At 49.5% G+C, this 18,897-nt stretch overlaps 1 protein-coding gene across 1 annotated transcript; it reads left to right on the top strand.

The window, feature by feature from the left end:
* The first annotated feature begins 10,984 nt into the window (after positions 1–10,984).
* LOC119089712 (uncharacterized) lies at positions 10,985–18,821 on the top strand. The gene is made up of 9 exons (XM_037212523.1): positions 10,985–11,132; positions 13,850–13,966; positions 14,719–14,971; positions 15,562–15,709; positions 16,169–16,247; positions 16,605–16,712; positions 17,202–17,346; positions 17,946–18,138; positions 18,542–18,821. Exons 3-9 carry the CDS (start codon positions 14,722–14,724, stop codon positions 18,633–18,635), a joined length of 1,017 nt encoding a protein of 338 aa, XP_037068418.1. The 5' UTR covers positions 10,985–11,132; positions 13,850–13,966; positions 14,719–14,721; the 3' UTR covers positions 18,636–18,821.
* Positions 18,822–18,897: the final 76 nt, after the last annotated feature.

Genomic DNA, 18,897 nt, shown 5'->3' with positions numbered 1-18,897 from the left:
CCATTCTGGAAAATTTTCCAACATTCCGGATAATTTTCCGAGATTATCCGCCGGCGGAACCATATAGGTCAATGGGCGGAACGCACCCTAAAGCAACATGAGATATGTTGCGCTCTTGCTCATCTCGGGATTGCCCAGGTCATATGACAGCATATTGTTAACCGCATGCGTTGGACAGAAAACGGCTGAAAAGAAAACTGCGGACGTCGTCGTATTTTTTATAAGAATAAGGAATATACAGATCCAAAAGCTTAGCCCACACAGATATGCACTGGGCCAGGGGTGTCACTTTGCATTTTTCGGGCGGGGGTCTAGCCCTCTCCAAGTGCTGAATTGAGCCTCCTCAATGTTCTTCTGCCCCTCCCCTCGAATGCAAACATGAGAAAAACGAGAAAAAGGGAATGCTATATTTTAGTATGGACTCAAATCAATGTGGTCCAAGTCCGGGAGAGATCAGGATTTCACTGCAGACTAGTTCAACTTTACTTGCTCAGCCCACTCCCCACCCCCCCCCCCCCCCCCCCACCCGCTTTTACAAAGTGACACTGCTCGACCGAGTGCGGTCGTTTGACCTTGGATCATCTACTAAAGCAATAAATCGGCATACATGCGGGCCAAAATAACATGTTTGAGACTAGCCCTTACACAATATAATCGAATGAGTATTGAGATGAATTCATGTTGATAATATCACCGCACACAGTTACATGCACCCTACTTATATGTCAGTGGTTCGTCCCGGCGGCTGAGTTGCATAAAACGCATGGTTCCGGTTCACCCATCCATGGCGGGTGGGTTCAAGTCGCTTTGGGTGTTTACATTGGCCCTCGAATGGCATGTTTGTGGCAGTGGTCGCGCAAACGTTAGGTGATATCAGTGGGTATGCCGGACGGTGCCGAGCATTCCGGCACGTCAAAGGGAGTGTTGCTCATTTGTGGAGGGTTTTGAACCGAAAAAGCTATCTTAGAGATCATTCGTTGCAGTTCGCAGCTCTGCCCCTCTTAAGTCATGAGCCCTACTTGTTTCTCGGCTACGCGTCCACGAAGATGTGCAGACTATTTCCGGGAGACTATTTCAAAGTCATCCAGGCATCCATGACACCATAATGTCATTTAATTCGCGTCATTCCAATGGCCATGCAGCGATCGAGGCAAAGCAGGACAGAAGTGTGGAGTCGATCATATCTAGCGATCGTGAACACGATTTTCATATATAACGGCTGTCGATTGGCTCCCAACCAATGTTGTGCCAGGTACGATGACGTAATCAAACGCTGGCGTATTGAGGAGCATATTTACTAGACGAAAACTGTGCAGTCTTTTCCACTTAAGAGTGCACCTATAGTTATTAGTATGCTTATTTCATCGTGTTTGGTATTTGCTTCAATATCTTCGAGGGTTTAACAATTCCTTTAAATCTCGCCCCGCACCGACCATGTTTCGTTGCATGGCGGTCAAGGCTCGAGATCGTTCTCAGAAAGTGTGTGGAGGAGCGGGGGTTAGATCCAGGATCATCGGGCCCCGGGTCATCGGAGCCCAGTTCAGCACAAAGACGCCATGCACTTACGCTGTTAGAACAACTCGGCTTTAGACTACTTCATTTTGAGAGATGTCCATTTTACTTGCTTTTTCAAGGAAAGTGGTGCTTTTGTGAAAAACCGGTGCGCAGGTCCGGTGGCTGTTGGAAACCTGCTACCATTCTTGACGAGCCGAAGGTGTGCGATGTTTCATTTACTCTTAAGCATGCGTTGTTTTAATAATAACCTGGTGTGCGCTTACATATCAGGTAGCCGTTACGCCAATTCGCCACAACCGAATAACCATGGGATCTATCCGACCCTCTCATCCTCTTCAAGCAAAAGCTCAACTCGTTTTTCGTTGATCATTTTGACGCACCGAAGGCGCACAGGTTTTTCTTGCTTCAGTGGTTACTGAACTGGCCAAATTATATCGACCTTTCATCGATGTAACCACTTCTGAAATGTTTCTGAGAATTGGGATTCATTTCTGCATTGGTACCACTTGCTATAGTCAAAACCAGCCGTGCACATTTTGCAACTCCTTGGCATCTCCTTGAGCACAAAAATGTTATTAGTGTGATTTAATCGCATACGGGCAAAGTTGTCACTTCCTAAAATTGTTTGGGGCAGCTCAGCCGACAAGGCTGGGACAACCTGCCCCAAAGCCGGACATTTTTCACGGAATTCAGCCTCTTTTAGGAAATATTGCTTATGCTTGTGCTCATCTAGGAATCATTTTGTTCCGTGTGATACAACACAATGCATTTTGTAACTACATTTGGTCATTGTTTTGCAGTAAAACGTGTAAGTCAAACGGCCTGATGCGATCGACGAAACGGGTCTCGTTTATCGTTCATTGGTTGTGGCCCGGGACGTAAACCGTTGGTTTAATTCTGAATGGCGTGGTCTGACACTGTGCGAGAGGCTATGGACATCATTTGACGCAAATTGATACTTCCCTGATTCAAAAGTGCAATTGAAGTGTGTGAAGTGCAAAGTGAAACGGCCTTTCAACAGACATATCTATAGTTGAAAGGACAGAGGATTTAAGACTGGTGAACAGTGTGACCGTCTTAGAATAGCGTGACCGACGCTTTGGTACGAGTTTTTAGATTTAATCCGAATCTTTTGAATGGAGGGATCTCTGGGATCAGAGCACACGTTAAGCAATGTTTGTTGTGTTAGCCCTCGCCGTATCACCCGATCGCGTAATTTCATGTCAACGGAAGAATTTGGTGGCGGAAGCTTGACGTGCCATAATGTTCGGTACAGTTCGCCCAGCTCTCTGACGTCATATGACCTTTATCGCGGCGGCCGCCACCGGCCACAGCCTATGCCTGTCAAGGGCAGATAGCGAGAGCCTAAAACGACTCGAACTCACCATCGCGACGGCCAAGCCATCGAGACGGCCAAGCTGGAAGAACTTGAAGTGTTCCTCATAGAAACAAAATGTTGGAAATAGGGAGAAGATCACGTTTAAAAGAGTGTTCAGTTAGGCTTCACTACGTTTACCCCCGGAATTGTCAGCTTTTAGGACGGCTGCATACCTCATGCACCAAAAATGGTCACTGGCCCAACTTTCGCAGGGAGCCAGGACGGTCACTCTTCGCCTTTTATGTGACTTGGTTCATTGCTTAAACTCGTTTTCATTCTCGCTCATCCGTTCGTTCTCCCTTCTTGCTTGCTCCTTCAAACCGGCAATCACGCACAATACACATCACAAACCGCATGGGCTAGTGCCGGTAGCCCCGGGACCATAACACGGCGGCCTTTCTATTTCATTGCGATTCCAGAGGAAACAGAACCGTTAAGTAGCGAAACATTGGAATCGATGAGATTCCACAACGCGATCCACACTCAGCCTACGTACGAGACGGGAGAGAGCGCCGTTCTTGGCAGATGAAAACTTTTCCGCTCCCAGCAAGGGAGTACTGTGGAACATCAGTCTGCCGTTGTGACTATATGAGGTTCGACACCAGATATTTTCACACTAAGGTGCGCGTGAATTTGGTTTCTTAATGGGCTTTTCCGTTCCGTTACGTCTCGCATCACATGACAACGCTAAGAAACGAAAAGTGGCTAGCGTTGGTCGGGCGTTCGCCGCTTAAGTATGTCATTAACTGGGAATTTCACGATTGGGTGGTGGAGTCAGGACTTACGCAACAAGCACAGTCTCAGGTAAGAGCTGATCCCAGAAATTCATCCAATCAAAATATCGGGACTGAATCCTTTAAAAAAATTGGCAAACCGTTACGATCACGACCCCAGGTCACAGTCTAGCCTCCCGTATTCGCATACGTACTAAATGCGCAGTGGATAGGTACTTGCGCTTCGATTATTCTGGGATTTTTACTAGACATATGCCATGACATTCGAGCAGCCATCAACGTCATTTTGTAGCATATCTAGCTGATCAGTCTCCAGATAGCAAAAGTGGTGAGAGGAGAGTGAAAATTAACACAATTTCGATGCAAATCAAATCGTCAAAAAGTCCAAGCAGCAACTCATTAACGATGGGTTTTGCACGTGCTTGAGATAGCTCGGGCCGCAGACTTCACCTGTGCTATTTTCAGACTGATGCTCGGAACGGATGCTCACTTATAGCACGACAAACCCTTGAGGCAATGGCGAAGTGGCTGTTATTGGTGTTGCTGTAACAGCCAAGGCGTCCAGAGAATCAACCTTAAGATTGCACGGGTGCAAAGTATGCCGAGTCTGACATTCGACCGGTGCGAATATATATTAAATGCTTTCGGTAGAGATATTTCTTGGCACATAATTCGTCATTCTCGTGAGGAGGTCGTCCGACATCCCGTGTTACCTGCAGCATCCAACACCGCGCGGAGAGACGGAGACTGCGACGCCGGGCAGCGGTGCATCTGCTCCCAAAAATTTGTGCGCCTATGCTCATAACTAATTTACTTTTCTCTCATCGGTTCTTAAAAGGTCACCCCCGGAGAAGATAGTGTTGATCAGGTCAATGCAGTCACGGATGGAGTCATTTATTCGGACAATCGTCCCAGTCTAGTGTGTGAGTATGTGCACAATGTTTCGGCCAGTTAGCTCTGCGACCGCGGTCAGGTGTTCTTCAGTCCTAAGAAGGACTAAATGGTGTTTGCCTTTAAACCACATATGTATCACAACCCGAATTCTTCGCTTGAAATGGCTGCTTGGAATTGCTTGAAATTGCTTCGAATGTATTATTGAGTTTTTGACGGACGCTGCTACATATTGCTTGCGCTGGTGGATGTTTTGGTGCTTAGAAATCTGAAATCAGCCGGCAAGCTTTGTGTTATATGGGTTCCCAATCATTTGAGCCTTAATTATACCTTAAGGTCAATAGTTCATTCTATCTTGAGGGATGATCTTGAGAGATTAGGACTCACTGGCAGACGCTATTTTATGCACTGAAGTTGATTCTGATGGTTACGTATCTGCAATCAGCCAGCACCTTTTCGGTGATATGGAGTTCCTCGTCATTTGACCTTGAAGGGTGACCTTGAGGTGCCAAGACTTTTAGATGGACGATAGATCATGCACTGGTTAGGGTTATAATTTCTAAGGATCTTAAATCGGCTACAACATTTCGATGATGTGGTGCTTCGGACCTGAATTTCACACTGTTGCAATTTCAGAGAATTTCGTGACGGGCGCCGGTTCATCCGCTGGTGAACATTCTGATGCATAAGAATCTGAAATTGGCCGTTAACCTTTGAGTGTTGTGGTGTTTACTATCACGTTACCACTAATTTGACCTAGAAGGTCACATAATATTGCAAAATAGACGTAAGATTTGGTGTAATCGTACTACAATTTTCCATTTGATGCATTTTCAACGAAATCCAACGCTTCGCTAAATAAATAGAAAGGTGATAGAAAGTGATCTTTTTTAAGCATGTTTGCTGCGTTAGGCACAATTGTAGTTCGTCTGTCTGCCATGTTTAATGGTGAATACGCTCTCCGTTAGCGTGCGTTCCGTAGGTGTTGATTAAGCGTATCTCAAATTTCGTACAATTCGTTTCTTGACACCAAACACCTATCCAGTAGCATCACTATATGAATTCGGTTTGGGGGCTCAGCAGGTAAGATTGGCCTAATCTACCCCAAACAAAAATCCGGGTTTTGGCCGCTGTAATTTTTCCCCGTGTAAAAAGAATATCATAATGTTTCGTCTAGTCCATAGTTGTTTTCATGAGGAGCAACAAGTAGCTCTTTCAAGGCGACGTGAAGCTGCATTATCCTCAAAAGCCCATAATGTAGTGTAATTTACAGAAAAGCATCTTAACCATCCAAGACCATGTGACCAGCGCACAAAGGCAGAGTTCATCGTTTATGGAAGGTGGTTCGAGACCCCAAAAAACGGTTTTATATATAATGACCTGACCTGACACGTAGCGGGAGAGCCTACCCAATTTTAAGGGTACACTGATGTTATGCATATATATATATATATATATATATATATATATATATATCAAAGTAAACTTAAACTGACACGCCATTCTCAACAGACAAGTTGATAACAGGAAGGATAGAGTGGATAAAGACTGGTGACCGCATAGGTGCCCAGAAAAGCCATCGTAAAAATAGTGTTGCCAACGCTTCGACAGGTGTTCGAGGCTGACATCAGTGAAAAGGCCTCGAATCTTTATGTTTCAGGGTTAATAATTATAAATTCTCATATCGAAAATGATCGACCTTCAGTAGGTATTCCAGGAGGCAGTGGTTAAGTGACGTTATAAAAAACGCTGATTATATTGAGCAATCCGATGTTTCAAAGCTATGCTCGTGGTGAGATTGCTTCTCAAAAGTCGATCAACGCCGCCCCAAAATTTCATTTACTTTGGAACTCCAAGCACAAAACGCGTTGATTCCATTCCTCGACACCCTTTGTGGTATAACTACGCAACAGACACCCTTTTGTAGTGTAACCAGGCGGCAGATACACCACCAAACTGTACTTTAAATCGTCCGTCCCGCAACGCGCCTTAGTTCGTCTTGATAGCTCAGCTGGTTGGGGTGCCTGCCTTCCGATTTACAGATTGTAGCGATGTGGGTTCGAGTCCCTTTAGGTGTTCGCTTTTTGTTTTCGACCGGGCTAGCCCACAGACGGTGGCAGCGGGAGCACTACCTTTGGTACGCCCTCAGTGGTCAGGGAACGTCAGAGTATACACCACCTCAGAACGATGTACCGGGTCAAACTTTGCGGCATGTTAAACTTTCGCCGCAGATGCCTGCAATTGACGCAGGATTTTACGATCGTGTCAGGGGTCATTAAACAAGCATTGACTGGCGTGGGTGCTGACCCCAGAAATACATCCAATCAAAAGGTTCGGACGAAATCTCTGAATGAAAATTAATCACAGCTTTATGATACTGCGTTACAATTTTGCACGTCCCTTGACCGCTAAAAAACTGTCTTGATCTCACAAATTGGGAGAGCGGCGTGTAGATCTGCCCATCCCCATCTCGGTTTAATGGTAAACTCAGTTTACAAAGAAGTAGTGAAGGTGTGAGGTAAAACGGGCGGTGTATTTTTGAAACTGACGTTCATGCCAGGTGGCCTCGGAAAAGCAATCCATGTTTACCTAAATAGTGGCGTGTGTATTTTTCGCACTATCAAGACTGCGGTGGTGTTCGAATGACCATTCAATGGCAAACTGTGACAAGAACAAAAAAATCCAACCACAGCTTTCACATTCGTCAAACCATAACTGCACAGAAAACGCCTCTTTGGGGAAGAGAACGAGTATCTTACCGTGTCTACAACACCTCAGAGCACCATGCCGCTACCGCTCTGATACCCATCTGGGCGGAATCCTACCGTGTTTACAACACCTCAGAGCGCCATATCGCTACCGCTCTGATACCCATCTGGGCCGTATCTTACCGCGTCTACACCACCTCAGAGCGTCATATCGCTACAGATGATACCCATCTGGGCGGTATCCTACCGTGTTTACAACACCTCAGAGCGCCATATCGCTACCGCTCTGATATCCATCTGGGCCGTATCTTACCGTGTCTACACCACCTCAGAGCGTCATATCGCTACAGATGATACCCATCTGGGCGGTATCTTATCGTGTCTACACCAACTCAGAACGTCATATCGCTACCGCTCTGATACCCATCTGGGCGGTATCTTACCGTGTCTATACCACCTCAGAACGTCATATCGCTACCGCTCTGATACCCATCTGGGCGGTATCTTACCGTGTCTATACCACCTCAGAGTATCATATCGCTACAGATGATACCCATCTGGGCGGTATCTTATCGTGTCTACACCACCTCAGAACGTCATATCGCTACCGCTCTGATACCCATCTGGGCGGTATCTTACCGTGTCTGCACCACCTCAGAGTATCATATCGCTACCGCTATGATACCCATTTGGGTGGTATCTTATCGTGTCTACACCACCTCAGAACGCCATATCGCCGCCGCTCTGATGCCCATCTGGACGGTATCTTACCGCGTCTACGCCACCTCAGAGCATCATATCGCTACCGCTCTGATACCCACCTGGGCGGTTCTGGTGCTATTTCGCGCACTGCTACAACTACACTTGCCCTTGTTGAGGGAAACATGTGTCAACTTTTTCTGGGCCACCCTGTACTTCCAAAAACACCCGCATATTGCAGCAAATCGCGCTATATTCCAATCCATGTGCGATCATGAGAAAAATATGACAAACATTTACAAACCGGCCTAATGTATGAAGGAGTTGACATGACAAAACAGAAGGCACGCACATGATACCATGAGGTACAAATTGAAAGTGTCCCTTATTGCGATCTGGCTAGGTACCTAGTGTACGAAAAGTCACGATAATTTTTTTTGCAATCCTTTGACCCAGTTTTGTCGTGCTCATATGCACTGGGCGGGGTTAAGTCAGCCTTGGAGAAGAGGGAGAAGGGGACCCAGGCCCCCGGAAAGTATATAAGGTGCCGCCTCTGCGCCTATCCCTTGGCAATCGTTACAAGAGATATCATCTGCTTGGTTATTCCGATGTCATATACTTGGCTCTTCCGTCTTGGTTCTTCCGTCTTCCGTCTTCGTCGGAGATACCAGTCCTTAAAATCGCCTCGAAATGGGCGGATTTGTCGCTTCTGCATGGCGGTACGTGGCCCTCTCTACATAGTTGTGTACATAGCAAGAGGAGCGTCTCAGGCAGTGAGGGTGCCAATACTAATTTTGAAGCAGATTCTTTGCATGCGTCGTCGCAGGGTGAGTGATCAACATTCTTTTGAAGTTGGGTTACTGTGTCACCGAAGGAACCCCAGCTCCTACCCTTATGCTTGTGTAGGTGCATCGACCCATGCGTCGTAATACGGTTACTTGCTTTCTTCCCCGTCAGGATCTATTAATTTCTATCAATGCCAGTCGGGTCGTCGATATCTAAATGCGGTCTCGGCTCATGTGCATCAGGTACTCCTTTGCAATAGCAAAATAAGCATTTTCCGAATTACTTGGATATGGAGGTGGAATCGGGATGTCGTTGCATTTTTGCTGGAAAAGCCCGCCCGACCCAGCGGTTTGCCTGCCGGTGCCCGACAGTCCACAGAGCACAACTGTTTCATTCCTGCCTACCTTTTTTGCTTCGAAATACATGAACCCACACGATGGATTTTTAACAATGTAATTCGAGCCTTTTGAATGGACGGATTCTAGTAGCAGGGCTCACGCTTAGAAGTGCTTGTTGTGTGAGCTTTGACCACCACTATCCGATCGCACAATTCCAGGTCAGCGGAATAATTTAGTGGTAAAAGCTCTACGTGCCGCAATGCTTGGCACGGTCCGTCCTGTCCTCTGATTTCAACTGATTTTTAACTTTGCAAAGATATCTACGGTATTCACGGTCGAGCAGGTCAAGCACAAATCTTCTCGCTGTTCAAGCAAGGCTTGCTCTACCTGGACGTTGCACATATGACGTACTTATGTAGCATAGTTTACGTATGGGTGTCCGGGTAAAAGTCGAGTGGAAAAAGTCGATCGAAAAAGTCGATGGACAAAAAGTCGACAGGGATTTAAGCCTAATACGAAATACTCAACTTGGTAAGAGCTGAAATGATGAAAATCTAAAGAAGCAAAGGTCGATAGGGATCAAAGTTAAGCGGGATAGATAACCAAAACCAGAAGACGAAAAGTTCAAAGCAACAAATTCCGACAGGAAGTTTGCAAGTCACTACCATTACAGGTCGATATTGAATATATAGAATACTGAAGGTCGATAACTCGGCATAGGAACCCTCAACTGATAATGCTGAACACAAGGGTGCAGTTTCCTATTCAGTTGGGACGGGAGGGCTATAGCCCCCCCCCCCCTACCCAGTTTTCGAAAGGAGGTGGTCTGTATCCGGGGGAAATTCATTTATTGGCGTTTTGAAGGTTAGTTGCATAATTTTCTCCTGCTCCGCCCACCCCTTCCTCCTACTCATTTTGCGAGACTATGCCCTTGGTCGAATAATTAGAAGCTTAAGGCGGTCATAAATGATAATGGTCATCACATGTTGTGTCCGGCACCGTTCCACACAATGTGAGCATTTCTAGGGTTCAATAACGCACGCACAGGTCTACGGCCGACGCAGTCGCACAACAGACAACAGACAACAGACATGGAGGCCCTTAAGTAGCAGCTTTCGACAAAGGCTGGGTTAAAAATTGTTTCAACCCATCCTGCCCCTTCCAATAGCGCCATGCTCATTTAGTTCCGTCTGATCTCGTGCGGTTCCGTCCGGTTTTGTCTGGTTTCGTCCTGTCCCGTCGGGTCCCTTTCGACCACGTCCGGTGACGCTCGTTGTTGCCTGATCGTGTGCAGCCACCCGTGGTCCCGTCTGCCGACGTCCGGTTCGGCGAGGTCCCGTCCATCTCGTCCCATGTGGTCTCGTGCAGTTCCATCCGATCCGATCCCATCTCATCTGGTCTCGCCCAGTACCTTCCGGTGTGATCTGGTCCCGTACGGTCCTGCCCACTCCTGTTCCGTGCCATCTAGTCCCTTCCAGTCCCATCCGTTTCTCCTTGTGACCAGTTTTATCCTGTTCTTATAAAAGGCGACAATCCCGACTACCCATCTGCTTGAAATCGTTTTAACTCCCGCTGTTTTACATATCAGAGTAGATTATCCCCGACGATGTACTGTCTTTCGGCGTATATCCTTTCCTTCCTTACATTTGTCGAATTTTTATGTTTTGTCTGTAAACTATGTCGACGTTTATCCCTGTCGACTTTTTGTTCTCTGTCTTTTTTTCCAAATCAACATTTTCTCTGTCGATTCTTATCCCTCTCAACTTATTGTTCGGCTCTGTTCTTTCGTCTTTTCAATTCGTCTGTTTGTCCGGAAACCTTAAACATGACGTCAGTTGGAGAAAACCTTGGCTGGTCTTTTAAATAAACCTGGGCTAGTCGACCATACTTGGCAGAAAGTTTGGCATTTTCCGCACTTGTGTTGATTTGATTTCGCTGGGCCTTGGCGTCACGTTTTTCAAAAATAATTGTCAGCTTTGACTGCGTCGAGCGGGGTTGCTTTGAAGTGCATGACCTTGCTTTGAAGCTAAAGTGGTCTTCCGCAGTGCCTGTGGCGCCGCTTGGTGATACGTTCGATGAAAGAGTATGTATGCGCACTGCGTACTGAGAATGCTGGATGGAGTCCTGTACATATCCTATATGGTTGTCATTCCAAATCCTTATATGCTAGGCCATCATGCAGATATTGGCAGGTTTTTAACCTGGTATTACTGAGAGTAGGACAACAACAAACAAATGGACGGAACAACAGCAGCTTTTACCTATAATGTTGGTTTCAAGATATGAGATACACATTTAGCCATTACTGTGAACATCACAGCTCAAAATCATTACACCAGCATCATGAACTTTCCAGTTATTCAGATTCACATCCCAACACCCAATACAAGGTGTTGTGCTGATGTCTGAAGGTATGTACTAGAAGTAAATAATGCATTTTCTGTAGTGTTTCCACAGAACATGTATGAGGTGCACTCTGCTCTAGTCTGTGTGTCAGGCCATGCCATTCAGCTCGAAATGACATTTTTGTGCTTTGGATTACCCTTCCAGTGGTCATATTGGCCATGTTACTGAGATGTTTTCTGTGAATTTAAGTTAATTTTAGGCTTCTCACAAAGCTTCAAGATCACAAGGCTTGAAGTGGGAAGCCCTTCTGCAAATATTTTTGACATCAGGAATGCAAATGTGTGTGGCTAAAGTCAGGGAAGAGGCTGTGTTTCAGGTGCAGGGTAGGTCAACCTTATGGGCTGACCCCCTCCAACTGATTTACAAACTGATGCATGTATCTCATGTTGTCGTGTTTTATGTTCACATTAAATTTCACATTTTGGGCACAATGTGCACAATATTATATTCAAATTGGCCATATTCATAGGATTTCTCAGTTGCTTTCAAGTATTCCTAAGAAGGTACTTATTATCTATGGTGCTCCTTTGTGGTTTGTTCCCCATGCTTGTGGCATAAACAAGGAATATCCACATCATTGTAAATAGGGATATGGACATTCAAAACATAGGGCAAAAACTGCATGAAGTGCTCCACTTTTGAAGTAGCAGTTTTCTTTTATTATGACTTGTTTATGCCTTAACCTCCCAGGGCAAAATTTTAAGAAACACACAGATTGTATGCACTGGCAATGGCTAGCAGTATGAATGGAGTGAGGTCTTTCCATGCTAAGGCCCTCAAGGCCCTGACCCACTGGTATAACAGAACTTGGGTGCTTGCCTGCAAATGCCGGACATATAACCCGGCAGATGACATTTACCATCCCTATCTCTACCTTTTCAGATTTATTTGGGTTTATGCTGTCATGCATTGTTAGTAAAAATATAAGGTTTGTATTACCTTCAGGTTTTATCTGAAAAAGACAGGCAGTTTATTGTATTTCAAGTGTTATGACAGTTTTATGTCCACAGATGTTTTCAACCATTATTTGTTAAAATGATGTTGTGATTGGTCTGCCTCTGAGTGTCCCTGAAACCTGTGAGCTCTAACACCACGGGTGCCACTTTAGATGGCACCTATGGTGTAGAAAGGCCACTGTTATTCTTTCAAGGTTGGACAGTCACCAAACTTTGTGCTTGCTCCAGGTCACCTTTGTATTTCACATGAGGTGAGCAGAGTTAATGCCAGGAAATAGGACTTTGCCCTCGGGGTGACCCATTTTGTTCCAATTTCTCACTTTCATTTCACATGCCTTGATTAGTGGTTGCAAAGACAAATACCTCCCCAAAGTCATTACTAACTCTGCTTGGCTGCTGAAGCTTTAGAATTGCCATTTAATTGGTGCTATACTGTTTAGCCTGTGGCACCAGTAGTCACTGCCATAAATTTATATGCTCTCGCTCTTGTGCTCATTGACTTGTTAAAATGAGTGTTATCAAAGCCCTTGAAAGTAGGCCATGTGTGTACAAGTTATGTGGTTTCTGATGTCAGACTCAATAATTTCAAACAATGGGTACATTAATGTTTAAGTGGACCAAGAAAAATAATGCTTGGTAATTACTTGAATCATCAAAAACCTGAAAACCAGTTAATCCACAACATCCACCCTAACTGTATGAGTTTGGAGTAACTATATGAGTAACTATATGAAATGGGAAGTTATTGAAAATCTAAGTGTCCAAAAACTTGTCAGTGGTAGACGGAAATATGCTTAGAGTGCAGCCATATTTGAAAAGTCGCAAAACTAGAAACCTCTTTATGAAAAACAACAACCAAGACAGAGACGTTGAAGCGCGCCATTGTAGTATACGCGTTGCCTTGCGCTAATGAAGGTAGCAGGCTGTGTTCCGTGCCCTGAATTGGTGTAACAACAACATCGTCCCAACGCCTGACGATCTCCGTCACGGAAGGGGCGTCAAGGGACCACATGCAACGCGACCACAGTTATACTCGTCCCACGTGTCAAATGCTCGCACAAAACGCAAAGTTTAGCATCTGGACATGTTGCAAGAAACTGCAACATTCTGGATGCATTAATCATTCACGACCACACACTAGTACTAAACAGACAAATGAACCAAACTTCGAAAATTATCTCTTTGGAGCAACATCACCATTAAATCATTCAGGCTAGAAATATGGCACTGATGAACCCAAATGGGGGATTGGGTCATCGGCACTTAGTATTGTGATTCGTCATGTTGATGGCGTAGGTCACCGTGTGTGATGTTAATGATGTCTTCTGCGCAGCTATAGGATGGTCTGTTTTTGCTGGGCCAAAACGGTACTGGCCGTTATCCTCATGAGAAATACGTCGTTGTTTGTGTGCTGATGTTTTATGCTCTGATTTTTAAGGAATCAACTGCCGGCATGAAATGAAGCGCCACGTACTGCTTTTGAGAATGGAGAGAATGGACGATGTATCCGAAACGCCAAACCACGAATATATGAGAAGATGACCCATGTCTCTTGGTGAACTACCTTTCAAGATGAATATGGTCTGTCTGATCCATCTTTGGCTATGTCAAAAGTAAATCTCAAAACGTTCGAAATTTAAAACTTACCCGAAGCTATCAAAACATGTAATTCAGCGTGCGCGCGCGAGCGTGTGTATGTGTGGGTGTGGGTGTGGGTATGGGTATGGGTATGGGTATGGGTATGGGTATGGGTGTGGGTGTGGGTGTAGGTGGGTGTGGGTGTGGGTGTGTGTGTGTGTGTGTGTGTGTGTGTGTGTGTGTGTGTGTGTGTGTGTGTGTGTGTGTGTGTGTGTGTGTGTGTGTGCGTGTGCGTGCGTGCGTGCGTGCGTGCGTGCGTGCGTGTGTGTGTGTGTGTGTGTGTGTGTGTGTGTGTGCGCGTGCGCGTGTGTGTGTGGATATACGCATGTAACTGGTGGCAAGAACTTTTGAACCAGAAATTCAGTAGAATTTAGATTGCTCGTTGTATGCTTCAGACTATCTTGGTGCATTAATGGTGTTGTGTGTTGTGCTAGCTACCTGTTCTCATTTTATGGATAGGGTTGCTGTAATGGCCTGCAAAGATGACATTCTTCTTTCAGGATGTGTTTGCACCATGCAGTGTTCAATGTTTATCATTTTTCATTGTCTTGTGTCCGCACACAAACATGATGTCTTTCATGTCACATGAAGTTATTGCTGGCCCAGCGAGTGATAACATGATTTTCTTCAGACGGCGGGCCTGACGTTGTCTTACTCCGTGTTCTACAGAACATGGATTCCACCTGTGTCATCGAAATAAGTGATGATGAAGACGAAGAGGTCGTGGTAGCTGAGCAGGCGCCGAGTGCTGCACCGCAGGCACGCGGTTGTGAACGTGACGCCGGGGACGATGACGTGGAAGAGGCGGAGCGCGGCGGCGGTCATGAAGGTGACCACGTTGACAGCGATGGATCTGTGCACCTCAGTGACATGGATGATGAAGAAGATAGTATATTTGTAAAAACGCTTCGACGCTATGAAGGCAAGTTCTGCAATGTTACCTGCTGATATCGTGCGATGCGAGCATGCAAGGTACCTCGATTAGTAATGGGTGGATGCAGCCACATGCCAGCAGGCCGCAGAAGTTTTGTTTCCGCAGCAAATTAAGTAGACATTGGGAAGTGTTTTGTCTGGAGCCTACCACAACAGCATATAACGTCAGTTTCCTGGCTTTTGCTGTTGGAGCTCCCAGCTGCTTTCCTGTTTGCCATTACTTCCGGCAGCATCTCTTGTTGTGCCTGCCTTTCCGGGCATTGTGGCCTGCATTTGAGCTTGGCCTCCCATTTCTGACACCATTCCATCGTTGTGTACCCAGAGTTCCGCTCCGTTCCGTTCCCTTACCAGCACCCTGCCTCTCGTTCTTAAGTTTGCCGTTTTCCGCCGCAGTCCCTTCTCCGTTCCGTCCTCTCCCCCTTCCCCCTGTCCTGTCTTACCGTCCCTCTATTGGGTGTGCCTGGTGGAAGAGCATCACGTCGCCGCCGTCCGTGTTTGACGGTGATCGTGTGGCAGACCGTACTGCCGCGCCCGTCTCCGGCCCGCTAGCTCCGACGCTCCCTCCCCTTGCGTCCGCAGAGCTGAAGCAGGAGGCGACGGAACGGCTGGCGCGCGCGGAGCGGCAGCCGGCGGCCGGCAGCCCCGAGCCCGGCGCGGGCCGGCCGACCAAACGGCCCGCGGAGGACGGCCCCAGGCGCGGCAAGCGACGCCGCGGCCGCGGCACCGGGTAAGCTCGTCGAGCGGCGCGCGCCGGCGGAGGTGCCGAGGCGCCCACCGCTGGAGGATGGCGCGACTGGGGGCGTCTGTTACCTGCGGGCGGCGGGTCGAGTGCGGCTCCGAATGGCTTGCTTCAGCCACGAGGTGGTTAAACGCGTTGTGCGAGGTCTCCCAGGCGTAGTGAAATGCATCTCGGGTCATCCCATTCGGTTGATTGGTGGCAGCCACCGCGAATGATTGACTGATTTCTTTCTACGTCGCTGTCGCCATATTTCAGCGCGAGGACCGGTTAGCACCAAGAGCCGGTCGTGTGTTTATCAAAAAGCACGCGTGCGTTAGCATCCTAGAACGTGAACCGCTACGCCGCGTCGGTTTCCTATCTGCGTGTTTAGTGTCCTTCCTTCACTGCGCCGTGACCAGCCGCGTGTATGCTGCACCTCCGCCCACCACAGTCCCGCTCTGCTCGCAGAGAGCTGGACCCGAGTCCGGAGGAGCTATCGCCGAAGCCGGACCGCTGGGTGGATGACCTGCTCAGTCAGCTGTCCCAGGTGCGTCCGGTCCCAGCTGGCGCAGTGGTGCTGCCGTCCGCCTGCCAGACGCATGGCTACGCCCTACGGCTTGTGGACGCGTGTCGTTTGTGGAGGCCGCTTTCGGGTGGAGTCGATACGCACGACGATGATGTGGGGCCCAAATTTGTACGTTTAAATGCTCACGAGTACGCGCATAGCAAAATCAAAATAATCAAATCCGACGTTGCAATTTTATCTGGAAATTTCTGAAGTCGTCACATTTGCGGACGAGGTGCCTTGCGATTCTGCCCCCGTCTATTGTTAGGGAGCGCTCAGGAGCGCGACGACCGACTGGCGCGCTTTGCCGCCGCGTGACTGTCGTGTGGCGCACTGCAGGAGGACGTCGCCGAGGCGCAGCCGGAGCCGGCCCCGGCCGCCGTCGAGCCGGAGTTCACGGCGCGCGTCCAGGCCGGACCGCTGCTGATCCGGCTCAGGATGCGACGGGTTAGTGCGCGGCGCAGGGTCGGCGGAAGTGAGCACGGGGTCGGCGGTGTGAGCACTGGCACGGAACGGACACGGGTACAGGGACGGACACGGACACGGACACGAGCGCGGGCACGGGCATAGGCACGGGCACGGGCACGGGTACAGGAACGGACACGGACGCGGACACGGGTAAGGGTACTGGGACGGACACGGACACGGGCACGGGCACGGGCACGGGCACGGGCACGGGCGCGGGCACGGGCACGGGTACAGGAACGGACACGGACACGGGTAAGGGTACTGGGACGGACACGGACACGGACACGGACGCGGACACGGACACGGACACGAGCACGGGTACGGGTACAGGAACGGACACCGACACGGGCACGGACACGGACACGGTCACGGACACGCGCACGGGCACGGGCATGGTCCCAGGTACAGGAATGGGCACGGAGCGAGGGATCGTGCCTGCCGCGCTGATGCGCGCCCGTCCCCGTTTAGTCGGAGGAGCTGCGGCGTCTGTTCGAGGCGGTGGCTGAGCAGCTGTCGCTGCCCGTCGGACGCGTCTACCTCGGCCAGCGGGACGTGGTGTACCGGCCGCATCAGACACCTGACGACGTCCGGCTGGGCGCATTCGACGTCATCGGTGAGCCGCAGCCGTAGCCGTAGCCACAGCCGTAGCCGTAGCCGTAGCTGTAGGCGCGGCTGCTCCGCACTGTGACGCGAACCCGCGCAGTCCCAGATCATGTCGTGCGAACTCGTCACCTCTGAATGCTTTTTTGTTGCCTCCATCTGTTTTGTATTAATACTTGTGGTTGCATTTCACGAGAGAAAGGAAATCAGATGAGAAATTAGCTTGTGTTACGGGTCTCCCTCCAACGACAGCCTTGTCGCCTTCCCTTCCATGTGCTTAAAAAAATGGCACTAGCTCATTCATAAATGCGTCCACACGCTGTATTTGAACCAGTGGCAGTCTAAACGTCGTTTCGTAGGGGCACCTGTTTACCTTTGCGCTCAGTTAGAGCCGACACGTTTGTAAAATTATCTGCGCATTGTCCTCCCAAGGCCTGTTCGCGCTGTTCTCTCCTTTCCGTCGATCGTTTCAACCCCAGCAAGGCACGTTATACACCCACGCTCAATTGCGCCTTTCCTTGGCCCAAAACCAAACGGTCTCACACCCCGCACTGGTATTGAGCCGTCGTACCCCACCTCGGCACCTGCTGACCCGCCCGGGGCGCGCGGCAGACTTCTGGGAGGGCTCTGGCGCGGCGCCGGACGCCGCGGCGGACGGTCCGCCCGGGCCGAACTCGGTGGAGCTGAAGTTGCAGTCGGCCGACCGTCGCTCGACGCTGCTGCTGCGGCTGGCCCGCACCGAGACGATGGCGTCGCTGATGGCGCGGTACGCCGCCCAGCGGGGCAGGCCCCTCGACCGGCTCAGGTGAGGCGGGTGACGCGGCGGCCGCCGGTGAGCCGGCCACGGGCGGGCGGCGGCGGAGGTCAGGTCAAGTCAGGTCAGGTCAGGTGGGGTAAGGCCAACATCGGCCAGGTGTGCGGATGGAGGGAGGTGCTGTGGGCCGCTGTCATGGTCTAGCCGAGGGCAGTGTTGGGACCGAGTCCTAGGGTGAGGGCGGTTTTGGGGCAGGTCAGCTTCGCCTCTGCTATAGGTTTGGTCAGCTGACGTTCCGAGGCTGGCCGCGATGGAGCCGATGCCGGGCCCGCGGATCTGTGACCGCGCTGGGCGCTGGCGTCCCGCGCACGCCGCTGGTGGCGCGCGCGCCGGCGGACGCCGCTGCTGACCCTGGCTCGCCCGGCCGCCGGCTGACCGGGCCGGACGTGCGCAGGTTCCGGTTCGACGGCGAGACGCTCAACCCGGCCGACACGGCCGACTCGCTGGAGCTGGAGGGCGGGGAGTGTGTGGACGTGCACGAGTGCTGAGCGGCGGCGGCTGCGGCTCCGCTCCGCGTGCGACCGCAGCGCCACCTGGCAACGCCCGCGGCCGCCGAATCGCCGTCCTGCTCCACGCCGTCAGCAGTGGCGTCGTCTTCCGTCACCGTCATCAGCGGCACCATCATCCAATACAGATGCGGGAAGACTTGTCGCATCAGTGGCCTGTCCACACCCTCCATCATCTCATTGGGAGGGGCGGGGGAGTATGGGAGTGCTCGCGTAGTGTCTTTTACGTGTCATATTGCTGGAT

The sequence above is a fragment of the Pollicipes pollicipes genome, unplaced genomic scaffold (genome assembly GCF_011947565.3).
Source record: "Pollicipes pollicipes isolate AB1234 unplaced genomic scaffold, Ppol_2.1 Scaffold_3087;HRSCAF=3621_pilon_pilon_pilon, whole genome shotgun sequence".
NCBI lineage: Eukaryota > Metazoa > Arthropoda > Thecostraca > Pollicipedomorpha > Pollicipedidae > Pollicipes > Pollicipes pollicipes.
This window is presented reverse-complemented; position numbering and strand designations above follow the sequence as displayed.

Bases quoted from the DNA above. Each gene is read 5' to 3' on its own strand.
- LOC119089712 (XM_037212523.1), top strand. From the start codon at position 14,722: ATGGATTCCACCTGTGTCATCGAAATAAGTGATGATGAAGACGAAGAG. The intron at 15,710-16,168 runs GTAAGCTCGTCG...CTCTGCTCGCAG, and splicing joins CGCCGCGGCCGCGGCACCGG to AGAGCTGGACCCGAGTCCGG. The intron at 17,347-17,945 runs GTGAGCCGCAGC...GGCGCGCGGCAG, and splicing joins GGGCGCATTCGACGTCATCG to ACTTCTGGGAGGGCTCTGGC.